General features: G+C 42.4%; 1 protein-coding gene across 2 annotated transcripts in view; it reads right to left on the reverse strand.

Moving 5' to 3' along the window:
• The window catches only part of G2E3 (G2/M-phase specific E3 ubiquitin protein ligase), a 195990-nt gene that overhangs the window by 126160 nt on the left and 55006 nt on the right, over positions 1–14824 (reverse strand). For both annotated transcript variants that reach the window (XM_029599007.1, XM_029599006.1), the window contains 2 exons: positions 2384–2485; positions 1780–1904 (listed from right to left, as the gene is read on the reverse strand). In XM_029599007.1, the coding sequence (XP_029454867.1) occupies positions 1780–1904; positions 2384–2485 (227 nt within the window). The remainder of the gene's footprint in view (positions 1–1779; positions 1905–2383; positions 2486–14824) is intronic.

Genomic DNA, 14824 nt, shown 5'->3' on the forward strand with positions numbered 1-14824 from the left:
TAAGTGTCCTCGCTGGCAATCATCAATGGTGTGGATCCTAGTTCCTTTTCTCCTCACCAGCCATGGATTAAATTTAAAAAAAAACAAAACCAAAAATACCTTCTCTCAGCGGGCAGAATCTAGCTATGTGAAAGAAAAGCCTGACAGGCACCAGTTAAACTAGCACTGCGGGCTGGGTCCAGCCTTTCTTCTGTAGTTTGGGGACCCCCCCCAATCTTAATCCATCCTCTTCATCTCCCCCCATGCCCAGTTCTCTCCATCTCCAAGATCGCCTTGTACTGATACTTGAGATACCTTTCTCTTACCCAAAATCCCCAAATTATATAGAAAAAAGATGGAAGATTGTATAATATGAAATATTTAATGTGCAAAAATATATTAAAACTAAAAAACAACATCTTTCCAAAAGTTGCTTACAAGCTCCCGTGAGTGCGAAAAAATGTGCAATGTGATCCTCACATGAAGATATTGGACAATCCTGGTCTAAACCAAATTATGTTTGCTCTGCAGTACTTGTAAAGTATGAGACAAATGAGCATAAATCACACAAATGTTCTAAATACACACACGGCAATATTTAAACTGCCCACAGGTTCGACAGGCCTACATACTAATTTTCAAAAGGATACTCCTTGCAGAATTTCCTTTTGAAAATTTGGGCCAGTGGGTAAAGCAAATCTTTGTACCTGTGTCTTTTGCACCTACTTGCTTGTTTACCCATGTAAAAGGTTTTAAAAAGTTGCCCTCTCGGTTCTTAAGCACCTTCCCTAACAATTATCTTATGGCCCTGGAAGCATGTTAAATTACTGTGCATTTACTGATTCAGTTAGTTATGAACTGCATCTCGCAGACTATATGAACCATTAGACTCCATCACACTTGAATTGTGACATGGATCCCAAATATGGCTTCTCCCAAAGGATCAGGTAAGATGTGGAAAGCAGTTGAAAATTTCTTAGCTAGAGACCTGACAGTAACATTTCTATTTAAACAAGAGTCGGATATTAAATACTTGCTGAGCAATCATCAAAAATCCCAGTCTATTAGGCTCTTAAATCTGCTAAAAATACACTGGAGTAATGCTAGCATGTTTTCCAATACATAAGAATTTCTGCCCCACCCTTCCTAATTCTCTATTCATCCTAGCCTCAGAGATACTTAGTACATAATGTTCTTGCTGCTTCTATCTCCCTAATTTATACTAGCATTTTACATACAATTTTCTACACCACCCCTCATGAATCCCACTCAATTTTGCTACATGCGAGTATTCTTTAAGGCTATGACAGAGGGCATGGATAGCAGGCAGGTGGAAATGGAGGAAAAAGCTGGAGACAAAAGGTCAAAAGAGAAGCCTGGAGAACAAACAAATGACAATGTGAGGGGTTTATAAGGCAATGGCTGAGAGATGTCCTGTCCTGAAACTGAGTGCATGCTCTCTCTGCTACCACAGAAGAGGAGGTGAGGAGGGTATGGAGGAAGTAGGGCTGCCTACATAACAGCACCAGCATTTTGTGTAATTAAAGCTTAAACAATGTCAAGTAGTTTTTCTGTTAGAATTTTGGATTGCCGATATACTTAATGGTTTAAAAGAGCTAAAATGACAAATCTTAATTCAAATTAAATTACCTGGATTATTTTAAGTGAAAATAGAGAGTGTTTATTGATTCCTGTATGTGTTAGCTGTAGCAAAAACGACTGATTCCAATCTATGGAAAATATACCATTCTATGTAGCATGACGTTCTGAACTGAAAAATATAAGACCAAAAAGAAATACCCAAAATTTCCTGTGAACTGAAAAATGCACTCTCTCTCAATCCCACAGGGAAAATGGTAACTTCGTTTGCATCTGCTTTCCACACATCCTATTGAGGCACCTTTCTTCTTACAAACATTACAGGCCTGAAAAAAGAGAAGCAGAATAAGTTTAACCTCAGACTGGCACACAGATGCCTATAATGTGGTTCTTAGTACTCTGCTTTGCAGTCACCAAATGAGGTTGGTTTCTCAGGATAACCACAACGACTACAAATAGGACACATGATCAAAATGAGTCATTTTGTATATTGTGTTTATCATGAACACCAGACAAATGAGAACCCAAACTGAGAAATAGTGAAAACAGGGAAACTAAGTAGTTATGGATTAGCTTGTTTTTGGAATTTCGGCTAGTTTTGTGTTGGACTTGTGTGATTTTTAATTTATTAATATTGTACGTTGTAATCTACATTAAGGGTTTTTTTTCAACTGGAAAAGTAGAATATGCATAGGACCATAAAGGGAACACCTTTGAAGGTTGATCCCTAAGGTTATGCTAGCAAGATCTGAAAAGGGCAAAAAAATTGAAACGGTTTAAGGGAGGATAAGATCATTTTACATACCATTCTTCTAGCTCTGGTAACTTCTTTTCTAATGTCCTCCACCAGAAATCCATAAATGCCTTCATCTTCTTCACCCCTCTGCCAAATTCCGCTCGACATCAGCTATAAAAAAAACAAAACGAGTTTCTCTCATCTATATTTAGATATGTATTACCGTATTTTTCGCTCCATAAGACACACTTTTTTCCCCCCAAAAGTGGGGGGAAAATGTATGTGCGTCTTATGGAGCGAATATAAAAAAAAACAAAAAACAAACAAACTAAAAATCTAACGAACCCCCCCCCCCCAACCTCCTGACCCACCAAGATCTTCCAAAAGTCCCTGGTGGTTCAGCGGGGGTCCAGGAGCGGTCCGGGAGCAATCTCCTGGGCTTGGGCCGTCGGCTGCCAGTAATCAAAATGGCGCCGACGGCCCTTTGCCCTTACTATGTCACTGGGGCCGACCAATGGCAGCGGTAGTCCCTGAGACATAGTAAGCGCAAAGGGCCTTCGGCGCCATTTTGATTACTGGCAGCCGACGGCCCAAGCCCAGGAGATCGCTCCCGGACCGCTCCTGGACCACCAGGGACTTTTGGCAGTTCTTGGGGGGGGTCAGGAGGGTGGGGGGTTGTAGTAAATTAAGTTGGCAGGTCTTGAGGGAGTCAGGAGGGTGGGGGGTTGTTAATTAATTTAAAGGGTTGGGATGGGTTTGGGGTTTGGTTTTTTTTGGTGGGGGGGGGGGGGTTCCCCAGAGAAAGAAAAGTTTTCTGATCTGGGGAGTGGATTGAAATGGCCCTCCCCAGACCCGAAAACAAAATGGGGAGAAAAAAAAAGTTATGCACTCCCCTAATTTGCTCCATAAGACGCACAGGGACAGAGCCGGTTTAGCACAAAAATTATTTTTTTTTAATTTCCCCCCTCTGAATCCTAGGTGCTTCTTATGGAGCGAGAGTATGTTTTCATCCAGAAAATAACAGGACAACTGTGATGAAATGTGGCTGAGTGCTGTTGCAATCCCTTGTTTGCTCTGGGATCTTTGTCTTCCCACGTGAGAACACTTTCCCCTTCAAACTTAAATTGACATGCAGGTGATATCCTGACTTCTGCAGCAGTCTGCAGTTATTGGCAGCCAGAACGGGTTTCTGTGGCAGCCAGGACCGAAAGTTAACCCTGCTGCCTTAACTCAAAAGGAAGCTTGATTATATCCTTCCAGCAGTTTTGCAAACATAATATTGACATTCTGTGAGCCCTCACTGTCAGACAGCCTTAATGGTTAGGGAACCAGTGTCCTGGGTTAGAAATAGTTCTACAGACTCACCCATGAGAAGTCAATTAAGAATATGCCAGGAGACTGGGGAGTGGAGTGTCTGCACCTGAAGTTGGGACCCTGCCACAACTCTATACCACATCCTGTGCACAGATAAACTCCAACAGATATTGGCTAGTTAAAGTAATTAGTGTCACTTGTAGCCAGGTGCTCCTATACACTTTATGGACCCTGCCTTTTTTTTGTCCATTCCTTAAATGTTGTGTTGGACACTTAGAGGTCTCTGATTTTTTACAAATGTCTCAGGAAGGAAGCTGAGAAGAGTAAATGTGCTTCTATAAAAAAAGATTCATCACTATGCATAAACACAGCTATCTCTGCTCCTAGAATGGCCCTCATTTTGCCTGTAGGACTATGCAGAACAAACAGAGAAGCTCATTTTGTTCACCCAGAGACCATCTTTTAGTGACTGTCCAAGTGTCCTCAGCTCTCAGAGTGGGGATGTTACTCTGATTCCCAAAAAGGGATTCAGAGTAACAGCAAAAAGGGAAACTAGGAACCATTTCATTTAAGCTCATGAATATTGGCACTCTTAGCCCACACTGCTGAAATTATCCTGCATTGTCCAGAGAGTTTGTCTATATTGACTGGGTCTAACTCCCAGAAAACCCCTTTGCTTACCATAAATAGGGTCCTCTGTAGACAGCAGGATGAATCAGCCATAACGCGTAGGTGACCTCTGATGGCATCGAACAGACCCCTTTCTCTGAGCTCAGTAGAGCTTTTGATCCACTGAATATGCACAAGAGCTCCCATACATGCGTAGCCTTGTGAGCCTGTCAGTTGACCGTAGAGCTTAGCTTTAACTAGGCAGTCGACTCTCCAGGGAGGCAAGCAAGTATTAAGCATGGCTAATTCATCCTGTTGTCTACGGAGAACCCTGGTTTACAGTAAGAAAATGTGCTGTCTCCATTGACAAACAGGACTGAATTAGCCATGACACATGGGGAGTTCGAAGCTAAGAGTTGCAGTGGAGCACTTACTGAAAAAACCCAGACCCTTCCTGTGGAAAGTGGACTACTAGGAGAATGGACTGCTCGTCCAAAGTTAGTCACTTCTTGAGAGATGGTCCAGACGGGTTTACATATCGAAGGGGTAGAAATCTGAGGGATAGATTGGTACACGGAATTTATTCGCACAAGTACCGAGTCAAACACGAGCGGTTTACATAAACCCTACGGACACTGTTCCATGTGCCCTCTCACTGACACGTCTGCATTTGAGAACCCTTTACAGAAAAAAATTTTTAATTTGAGAACTTTTTTGGACTGTACCTCACAAGGGGTAGTGTACGTCATTAAATGTCCATGCCCAAAGTTATATGTGGGAAAAACAACTAGGATGGCAAAAACTCGCATCATAGAACATTGTTCGAACATTAGAAACTCTCGAGAAAACGCTCCTTTAGTCGAGCACTGGGCACAATTTTCACATTCCATCTCTGATCTTTTCTTTTTTGTTTTAGAGGTTGTCCCTCGCCCCTCCCGGGGGGGACGACAAGACTATTCTGAGTACTTAGGACGCAAAGAACAGAGATGGATACATACTTTAGACACTGTAACACCGAAGGGTCTTAACAAAGAACTTGAATGGCACCTGTTCCTTTGACTGTGATTGGCGCTTGGGGGTTGGGAAGGTTCTGATTGGTCTCTCATAGCCTCGCGATTGGTCAACCCTTTTTCGCGCCCTGTTGTCTTTAAAGGTCTTCTTGTTTAAAATTTTGGCGCACTCCCTGTCAGGTATGAATTCCATGTACTAAGTTATGTTGTTATTTCTACCATACTATGTTTAACACTGGTCGGTATGTAAGTCCATTTTTTAATATAGTCCTGTTCCGTTTGTACTTTATTTCAGATTGTCTTTTGAGCTTCATGTCCCTCACGACGCAGCCTCGACAAAACACGGGTCTGTGTCAGGGGACCCCTGTGAATCTGTGATGTTCTAAACCAGTGGAGTTGCAGTTTTAAAAAATTGAAAAAATAAATACCCATTTGCGAACTTGATTTGGACTATGATATTTGTCTGCACTATTGTGTTATATACCAGACAGTAATAGGACATTAAGGTGTGAACTGAAGACCAAGTTGAAGTGTTGCAGAAGTCTTTAATAGACATGGCTCTTAGGTAAGCCACTGAGGAAGCCATAGTCCTTATTTGATGGGCTTTGACCAAGCCTGAAATCTGAGAGTCAGACAGTGCATAACAAATGTCCAATGCAGCAGGCCAGCCAATTCAGAGTACATTTAGCCACTGCCTTTCCAATCCTGTTGTGATCATAAGAGACAAATAGTTGGGATGCTTACAGATGTGACTTGCGTTCTCTGCAGATAAGTTACAGTCAAATGCATGAAGGACTCTCACCCCCATGCATATACATGACAGCTTGATCGATGTGAAATGTGGAGACTACTTTTGGTAGAAACAGTGTGGTGCTATGAACTCACTCAATTATGAAAACATTTCAAATAAGGTAAGAAATTAAGGCTTATAACTCACTGGCCCTCCTCGTTAAAGTGATGGCTACTAAATATATCACTTTCCAGGTGAGAAACTTAAACAGAAGAGAGTCTCATTGTTCAAAATGGTGTTTCATCAACTATGCAAGGACGACATTAATATCCCACAAGGGGACTTTGAAACAAGTGGATGAATGGAGATTGGCTGTCTATGTAGAGGTGGTAAGTCGCAATAGCACTTAAGGGCACCTTCACAGAAGAAGATGCAAAGACCCAAAGAAGACAGAACAGAGGTATCAAAAGATCCTTAGGATGGCAAGTAGATGGTTCTTATTTAGATTTTTATATTCCACTTTTCTGCACTTAAAGCAGATTACATTCAGGTACAGCAGGTAATTCCGTATCCCCAGATGGTTTAAAATCTAAGTTTGTACCTGAGGCAATGGAGGGTACAGTAACTTCCCCAAGGTTACAAGGAGTGATAGTGGGACTTGAACCCTGGTCTCCTGCTGTTCTAACCACTAGGCTACGCCTCCATTCTTGAAATGCTGACTAGCACCAAGTGAAGAATCTCTTCCACACAGAAGTATAACACCTTCTGGTTGATAGCTACCTTGAGAAAAGTCAAGATTCCTCCACCTCCTGTGGTAAGGCCCAAGGAGAGATTAATGACTACTCAACTTCCATGCTATCAGGTTCAGATGGGGGAAGACTGGGATATGATCAGCCTCCTTCCTGGGTGAAGGAGAGACGGCATGATTCCCAGCTGAAATGGAGGAATAACAAAGTTGAACTAAGTAGGAGAACCATACGTCTAGTTCACACTATGCAAGGAGGATGATTTCCACCCAATCCTGTATTACCTTTCAAAAACTGTCCTGGCTATTAAAGGTAGCAGAGAAAATGCATACATTAGACAAATATCCCATTTGAGCAGAAAAGTGGCCGGCGTGAACCTAGGAAGAATAGAGGAAATCTCAATTTTCCAGTTGCTATCTGATGCAAACAGATCCACGGATGGTGAACCCTACAGGAAGAACAGGTCATCCACCACATTTTGGTCCAACGACTACTTGGCCGTCGGAAAATTTGGTTGAGATAATCCTCCAGCCCGTTGGAAATCTTTGATATGTGTCACTTGGAGGTAGGCTTCCTGGCCCATACCCAGATTCTTTAGGTCTCCTGGCAGAGGATCCAGAAATCCGGCTCCTCTTTGACATGAACATAAGATAAGACTAAGGGTCCATCAAAACAGTATCCTGTTTCCAGTGGCCAATCCAAGTCACAAATATCTAAACATTAAAACAGACCAAGCTACTAATGCTGATAACAAGCAGTGGCTATTCTTTATTGATTAATAGCAATTTAGGGACTTCTCCTCCAAGGATTTATACAAACCTTTTTTAAACCCAGATATATTAACTGCCTTAACCACATCCTCCAGTAATGGATTCCAGAGATTGTGTGCTGAGTGAAAAAGACTTTTCTCCAATTTGTTTTAAATGTGCTACTTGCTAACTTCATGGTGTGCCCTCTAGTCCTTGTAGTATTCCACAGAGTAAATAACAGATTAACATTTACCCGTTCAAGTCCTTTCATGATTTTGTAGACCTCTATCAAATCCCCCCTCAGCAGTCTTCTCCATGGTATACTGCTACCTGATTGTCAAGACACCTGCAGATGTGGCTGAGTTCTTTAAAGGTAAGAAAGCTTTTTTCTTACACTAATAAATGAAGGGCTCTCTCAATCCCTTGAGTATGCGGTTTTGGGGGGAAAAAACCCCAGCAAGCTGATAGCTTGATTTCTGTGAAATGCAGAGACTACTTTCAGTAGAATGTTAGGGTGGTACCATGTACTCACCCAATTACGAAAAAACTGCAGATAAGGTAAGTAAGAATTAGAATTTTTACCTTGCAGGAGGATGGCAAATGCCCGTGAGGCATACTGAATTGCTTGAGTTCTAACAGGTTTATCTGAAACTGGCATTCTGGTACCAACCACATCCCTTGACTTTGGTAGGTGCTTGTCTGCACACTCCAACCCCTGAGTAATGCGTCCATCACCATCATCTGACGTGGAAGAATTTAGATGTGAACGGGAGGGGGAGGTCCCTCAAGCAAAAGGGAAGAAGGGGACAGATTTTGAGAATCCTTTGTTTCAGCCACCATGGGAGATCATCATCCTCACCGATCCTGTAACATCCTGTCGAAGTGATTAATAGCTGCACAGTGTTTTGCACCAAGGCCCAAAGATGGGCTGTCCTTTCCTTGACTGAATCTATCTAGGATCCAATGATCTAGATTCTCTGAACTAGGATTATGTTCAATTTGGTGAAGTTGATGATAAACCCCAGAGATTGCAGCAATTGAATTGACTAAGCAGAGTCAAAACGTTTAGTCACTAACAAATCATCCAGGTACGGAAAAATAGATATGCCCCAACATCAAAGATATGCTGCCACCATGGCCAAGCACTTTGCAGGACCCATGGAGCTACAGCCAGGCTGAAGGGTAGAGCCTTGTATGGATAGTGGTGTCCTTCCATTGTTAATCTGAGGTTTTGCCAGTAAAATGGGTCTTTAGGGTTATGGGTGTACGCATCCCTCAGATCCAGAGCTCACATCTAGCTATCTGCCTGAATGAAGGGAAGGATGGTGTGGAGGGATGCATTTTGACTTCTCCCTTTTCAGATGCATGTTCAGTCATCATAAATCCAGGATAGGTCTTTTGGAGGTAAGGAAATAATCGGGACTAGAAACCCTCAACACACTCCAAGGGTGGAATTTGCTTGTTGATAAAGTGTGTCCATTTTGAGCCTGAGTTGTGTTCAGTAAAACATCAGAACTGAATACTGGTGGAAAGCAGAAATGCAAGTGGTACCCACATTTCACAATCTTGCGTGCCCAGCAATCTCTGGTGATTTTCTTCTATTCCGAAAGAAATAGTTGAATTCTGTCCCCCACCAGATGAGATGGAAAGCAAGGCTCTATTCTCATCAAAAACTGGATGCCCTCTTAGCTTGAGGTGGCTAAAGCTGTTCACATGGACCTCTGGCCAGAAGTAATAGTTGCTACAGAGGTACTCTAACATTGATACACATGGAAGGGGTTTCACTTGAAGTATGCTCTTTTATAGGAAAAAAATCTTTGGGCAAATGGTTGATCAGTGGTGGTTGGTCACCAGTGGAGGACAGGATACCTGCTAGCTTATCATGAATGTTCTCTCATAGGCCACTGGTTTGCAACCATGCCATTCTTTGAGCTCTAATAGTGGAAGCTGATCGCCTAGCTGCTGAATCAAAGACTTCATAGACAGAATGTATGAAGCGCTGCTCGCATTCTTCTGTGTCCAGCAACACCTACTACCCGCTCCATGTTCCTCACCAAGAGCATCCATAATGGGCCTTATCTTGTTGATGCAATTATGCAAGTATTTCATCACATAAAACTAGGGGTTAGTTATTTGGGTGTTTAGCATTGAGCTTTGGATCCCTACTTGAGCCACTGTCAGTCTTTGTAGATCGTCTTCTTCGGCTGTTTGTGGAAGAACAGCCCTTGTATATAAGGGACTCTGGGCATGTTATTAGCATCTTGGAGGAGTTTGCAGTACCAACATCAAACATGTTAATGGCCACTTTGGACGTGGCTTCATTGTATACGAATATCCCCCAAGGAGAGGCCATTGACATAGTAAGAGATTGCATGATTTTGAGAAGGGGTAGGATTAGGATTCCAACTGAATTCGTGGTGGAGTTGACAATGTGGGCCATGATGCAAAATTATTTCTGTGTAGGACAGCATTTCTTTAAACAAATAAAGGGGGTGGCAATGGGGGCGTCTGACATAGCAAACTTATATATGGGTTCCTTTGAGAACAGGGTTCTGGCCGAATCTCCATATAAAGAAAAGATCAAACTTTGGAAGCGTTTTATAGACATACTGTTGATCTGGAAGGGTTCAAGGGAAGATTTGGACAGTTTTCTGATATGGTTAAATTTACAAAATCCGAATTTGGACTTCACGGCAGATATCAGTGATCGGGTACTGCACTTTTTGGATATCCAAATTTCTATAGAGGATAATAAGTTTCAATTTTCCATTTATAGGAAAAATACAGACCACAATACAATTTTGCATTTTAAAAGTTGTCACCCAGCAAGTTTAAAAAAAAGAACATTCCTACTGGACAGTTTCTTCGCCTTAGAAAATTGTGTTCCTCGAATTCTGAATACATGTTAAAAGTGGGGGAAATGTTTCAGTGATTCAGAGACGGGGGGTATCTGAATAAAGTATTGAAAAGAGCGTTTAAGAGGGGCAGATGGGCAAACAGGGATCAACTGTCAATGCCCCAAAAGAGGGATAAAGGAACTAACATGGTATGTGTTTTACCATTTACACCGGATACTTGGATACGCAAGAGCGTCATGAGACATTGGGATATTTTAAAATTACATGGGGTGTTCAATGAGAAACCAATGTTTGCCTTTGCAAGGGCCACAAATTTGGAAGAGTCTTGTGCATGCAGCAGTACAATTGGAAACAGAGAGGGAAAGTGGTCCAAAGGGACACATCCTTTGTGGTCGATGTAATGTCTGTCCTCAATTGGCCCAAAGTGAGGAAGTTAGCTTGGAAAATAGGCACACTTTCAAGTTACGTATGAAAACTACTTGTGAGTCTGAAAGGGTGGTGTATCTCATATGGTGTCCCTGTGGTTTAAAATATGTTGGTAAAACAGTTAGGAAATTGAAGACTAGAATACAGGAGCATATGAGCTGCATCAGGTGCAATTGCATGGAAGCCCCCTTGTTCAACATTGGGTGGAAATAGGTCATGAGGTAGAGGATTTGAGATTCCTGGTTGTTGAAAAATTACCCTTGAGAATCAGAGGAGGTGATGTGAACAAATTATTAATACAAAAAGAACAAAGATATATTTTTGAATGGAATACTGTGACTCCAAAAGGCCTCAATAAAGAGTTTGAGTGGGGTGTGTTCAATTAGGGTTCATCTTTCCATTCATTGTGCAGAATCTCTGTCAATGGTAAATTTGGATAGGGTTTTCAATCAGGTAAGATACAGTTTGGGGCTTGTAATGGAGTGGATGCCTCAAAAGGCACTGAAGAGTATAATTACAACAGTCGCTTTGAAATCAGTTAAAAAATTGTCATTTGGCGGCGTGGCCTATGTCAGTTCAGGGTGTAGTGCTTGGAGTGTCAGCTCGGTCCAAATTCTATAAACAAACGGCAGTGATGGGGTTTTCAATCAGGTTGGGTTGGTCCCGTGTTTCACAATATGGGTAAAGACGGAGCTGGGATGGTTCTTTGAGCAAGAAGAAAGGAACAATTAGGAATAAGTTTCCCTAAAATGGTTATGCAAACCGTGAGAGGTAGAAATTGTTTGAATTTTAACATTACAAAAAAATCTGAAGTACGCAGCACATCGGTAATGTCACAACGTAGGGGGTGGGGAGGGGTGCTTTGCGGCTTTTTAAGTCGCTAAAGATTTGAACTTGTCGACATGGGTAAGTAAGTTTTGGGTGTGTTAAAGGGGGTTGTTCTTGTTGATATATGTGGCAAAATTGTTTGAATGTGCATATTTGTTAAACAGATCTATTGCTGCGAGTCTAACCTCTTGGAGTGAGGAGAATGTCTGCATAATGCCAGCAGTTTGAAATTTGAAAGTTACTTTTAAAGAAGCACGCAGGTACCAACGAGCCGGTTAAATCCCGAAGTTGGTCCACAGGAAGCCCTTGAAGTTACTTGAAAATAAATTTTGGGTGTCAGAAGAGTCCCCTGATGCAGGCGGCAGGATAGCCGCTGAAACGCCATGGCATCAAGCAGTTTATTATGAAGGTTTATCCATATGAATCATATTGAGGTACAAAGTATTGTGTGGCGTTTCTAGAAGTTGAGTACATTACTGCGTTGAGGAGAACATCTTCGGTGTGGTTTTGTTTGAAGTTGCAAGACTCTGAATTTGGTACATGAGAATAATAAAAGTTGAGTCCACTTGTTATTTACCAAGGAACAGACATCATTAAAATTGGAATAGGATGACAAGAAAGCATTTGGCCAATCACCGATAAGAGAATACACACAATTGAAGGATGTTCAATAACATGTAGCTTGATATTTTGTATAAGTTTTATATTTTAATGTGTAGTATTGGGGAATGTTATGTGAATGAAATAGAGGTATGAATGTTGTGTGTGAGGGGTAATTAATGACTAATTAAATATTTCTGAATTATATCTAAAGAGTATTTAAGATAATATTTACAATAAATGACAGAAAATGATTTTGAACAAATAAATGATAAAATTTTATCATATATATTACATGGTCATTGGGTGAGCATGAGTGTATGACCTGTTGTTGCTTTACAATTAGTTTACATTAACACGAAACATGTATTATTGCTGTTTCATTTGAAATTTTATTCTTACAGAACCTCTTTCCAAACAATCCAGAAGTCTCATGTCCGTCCCAGGAAGGGAATTAAAGTATATTCATCCTCTTTGCCTTCTTCAGCACATACTCCACTACCACCAACTGATGGGGAAGCTGACCAGCCCATAACCAGGAGTCTGCTGTATCATATACTTAAGATCTAGCGTTCTCACAACTGGATGGCAAATAGCTGGATTTTTCCACATTCTGGTTTGAAAGTCCTGGAGAATTTTTCTGGACTGGAAGGACCATTGCTTTAGATAGAGTCCAGTATATAGAGAATGTCGAACACCTCTTTTCGATGGTCTTTATCCTTCCTCACATCAACACTGATGGCCTTTCCCAGTTTATCTAGAAATTTAGAATATGAGTAGTTCTTTGAGGAGAAGCATGCTCCAATGGATCTTGTAGGGGGATCAGAAGGGATGACCATGATCTCTCTTCTAAATCTAATAAAGAAGGGACACTCATCCAAGACTCCACCATAAAAAAAAACAGGTGACTGGGATGGAGACCTTGTTCTCAGAAGTGTGAATTCCAGCAGGTGGTGGGAACCAGATATCTGGTTGCCCTTGTCCTCTGATAGCTGATGGGATTCTTTCAATTCCATCGATGGAGCCAACCTCTGAGGGCTAACCTCTAGAGTAGATGTTGCACCAGGGTGGAAGTAGGTGGGACTTACCCTTGAGGGAAGGCACAAGACAGCTGGGTGAGGACCACCCCTTCTTTGTCACTGGCTTCCAAGGATTTAAAGAAATTCTTGACCACCACCACCATTTTGTTTCCTGACTGATGTCCCTGAGGGTGTTAAGTGTTTGAGGTAGTTGTGGGTGAATCCTTGGGCCAGTAGCAGGTGACCACGCTCCCGGGGGAAGATCCTGAGAGGGACCACTGGTCAGGCTCAGAGTATGGAGACAGACACACACTAGTTCTTTTATTAAACAGTATATTGAACCACCAAGGGTGGCAGTAGTGAGCTGAAGTGCCCAGCTGGGCTGTAGTCCCTCAGATACTGGAACAGCGATCCTGGATAACTGAGCTTTAGAGAAACTGAATATAGTGAGTAGGCAGAATATGCATAGTTCAGGAACAGAACCTTGATGGTAACACTCACACAATAGTTCTTGGAAGCAGCCCAGGAGCTAGAAAGTAGTAGGCCCTCGAGGAGAGACTACCTGGTTCCAGGGAACGCTCTGAGAGAGAAAAGGTAACTCACAGATGTTGTAGGCAGCGAAGACTTCCTGGCAGAAGTGGTATTCAGTAGCAAGTCCGGGAACAAGGGCCTTTGAGGAGCGAGTGTGTGTGTCTCCATACTCTGAGCCTGACCGGTGGTCCCTCTCGGGATCTTCCCCCGGGGGCGTGGTCAACTGCTACCGGCCCAAGGATCCACTCACAACTACCTCAAACACTAACTGAGGGATTATTGGAGAAGACATCTTCCTCCAAAACCAGTACAGGATCATCACACTGGGAGGCTTTTCTAGAGCTTCATGGATAGGCACTCTGGGTCTGTCCTGCTCTGGCCACCTCAGGTAAAATGGAGTGAATGAGTGTTGGAGTTTCCAGCAATGGTGCTCTGGGCTGCATCTCCTTGATGCCACCACAGGTCCCATGGGTCTGAGATCCAGGTAGAAAAGTTGAGAGGGAGCCATGGAAAACCTCTTAGCCAATAAAAGATGAGAGGATCTGGAAATAATCATGCAACCCCCCTCCCACCAGTTCTGTACACATTGACAATCTCAGGGAATCCACATGGTCTTGTTCTTTTGACAGCTCAAATGGTTCCCTGAGCCAACAGCAGCAAGGGAATCTTTTCTTCTGGCACCCAATGCTTAAGTGTTGACAATGCTGTTAGAGACCTGTGCCTCAATGGCACCAGACTTCTATGTAAACAGCGCCAGCCACACTGCATCCTAGACTTCAAAAGCACAGAGTCCTCCCAGCTTTGAGGAGAGAGAAGGCTATTTTGTCAATGTATTTGGGGACTTGCTCTCTTTTTTGTGCTCTGAAGGATCTGAGGCCAGATGCTTCTTCAAGCCACTCAACCGAGACCCTGTATTGGCAGCAAGAAGGGCCATAGACATGGAGCCCCTGTTCAACCTATCATACATAGAGTTCATGGATAAAGAGGGGCTTCGATGGTCCCAGAATGTGGCCATTGGTAGGGCCTCAGGCACCTGTAACATGAATCATGTACATCTGTGATGGACACTTACGTCCATAGATGTCTTTAA

The sequence above is a fragment of the Rhinatrema bivittatum genome, chromosome 4 (genome assembly GCF_901001135.1).
Source record: "Rhinatrema bivittatum chromosome 4, aRhiBiv1.1, whole genome shotgun sequence".
Classification (NCBI taxonomy): domain Eukaryota; kingdom Metazoa; phylum Chordata; class Amphibia; order Gymnophiona; family Rhinatrematidae; genus Rhinatrema; species Rhinatrema bivittatum.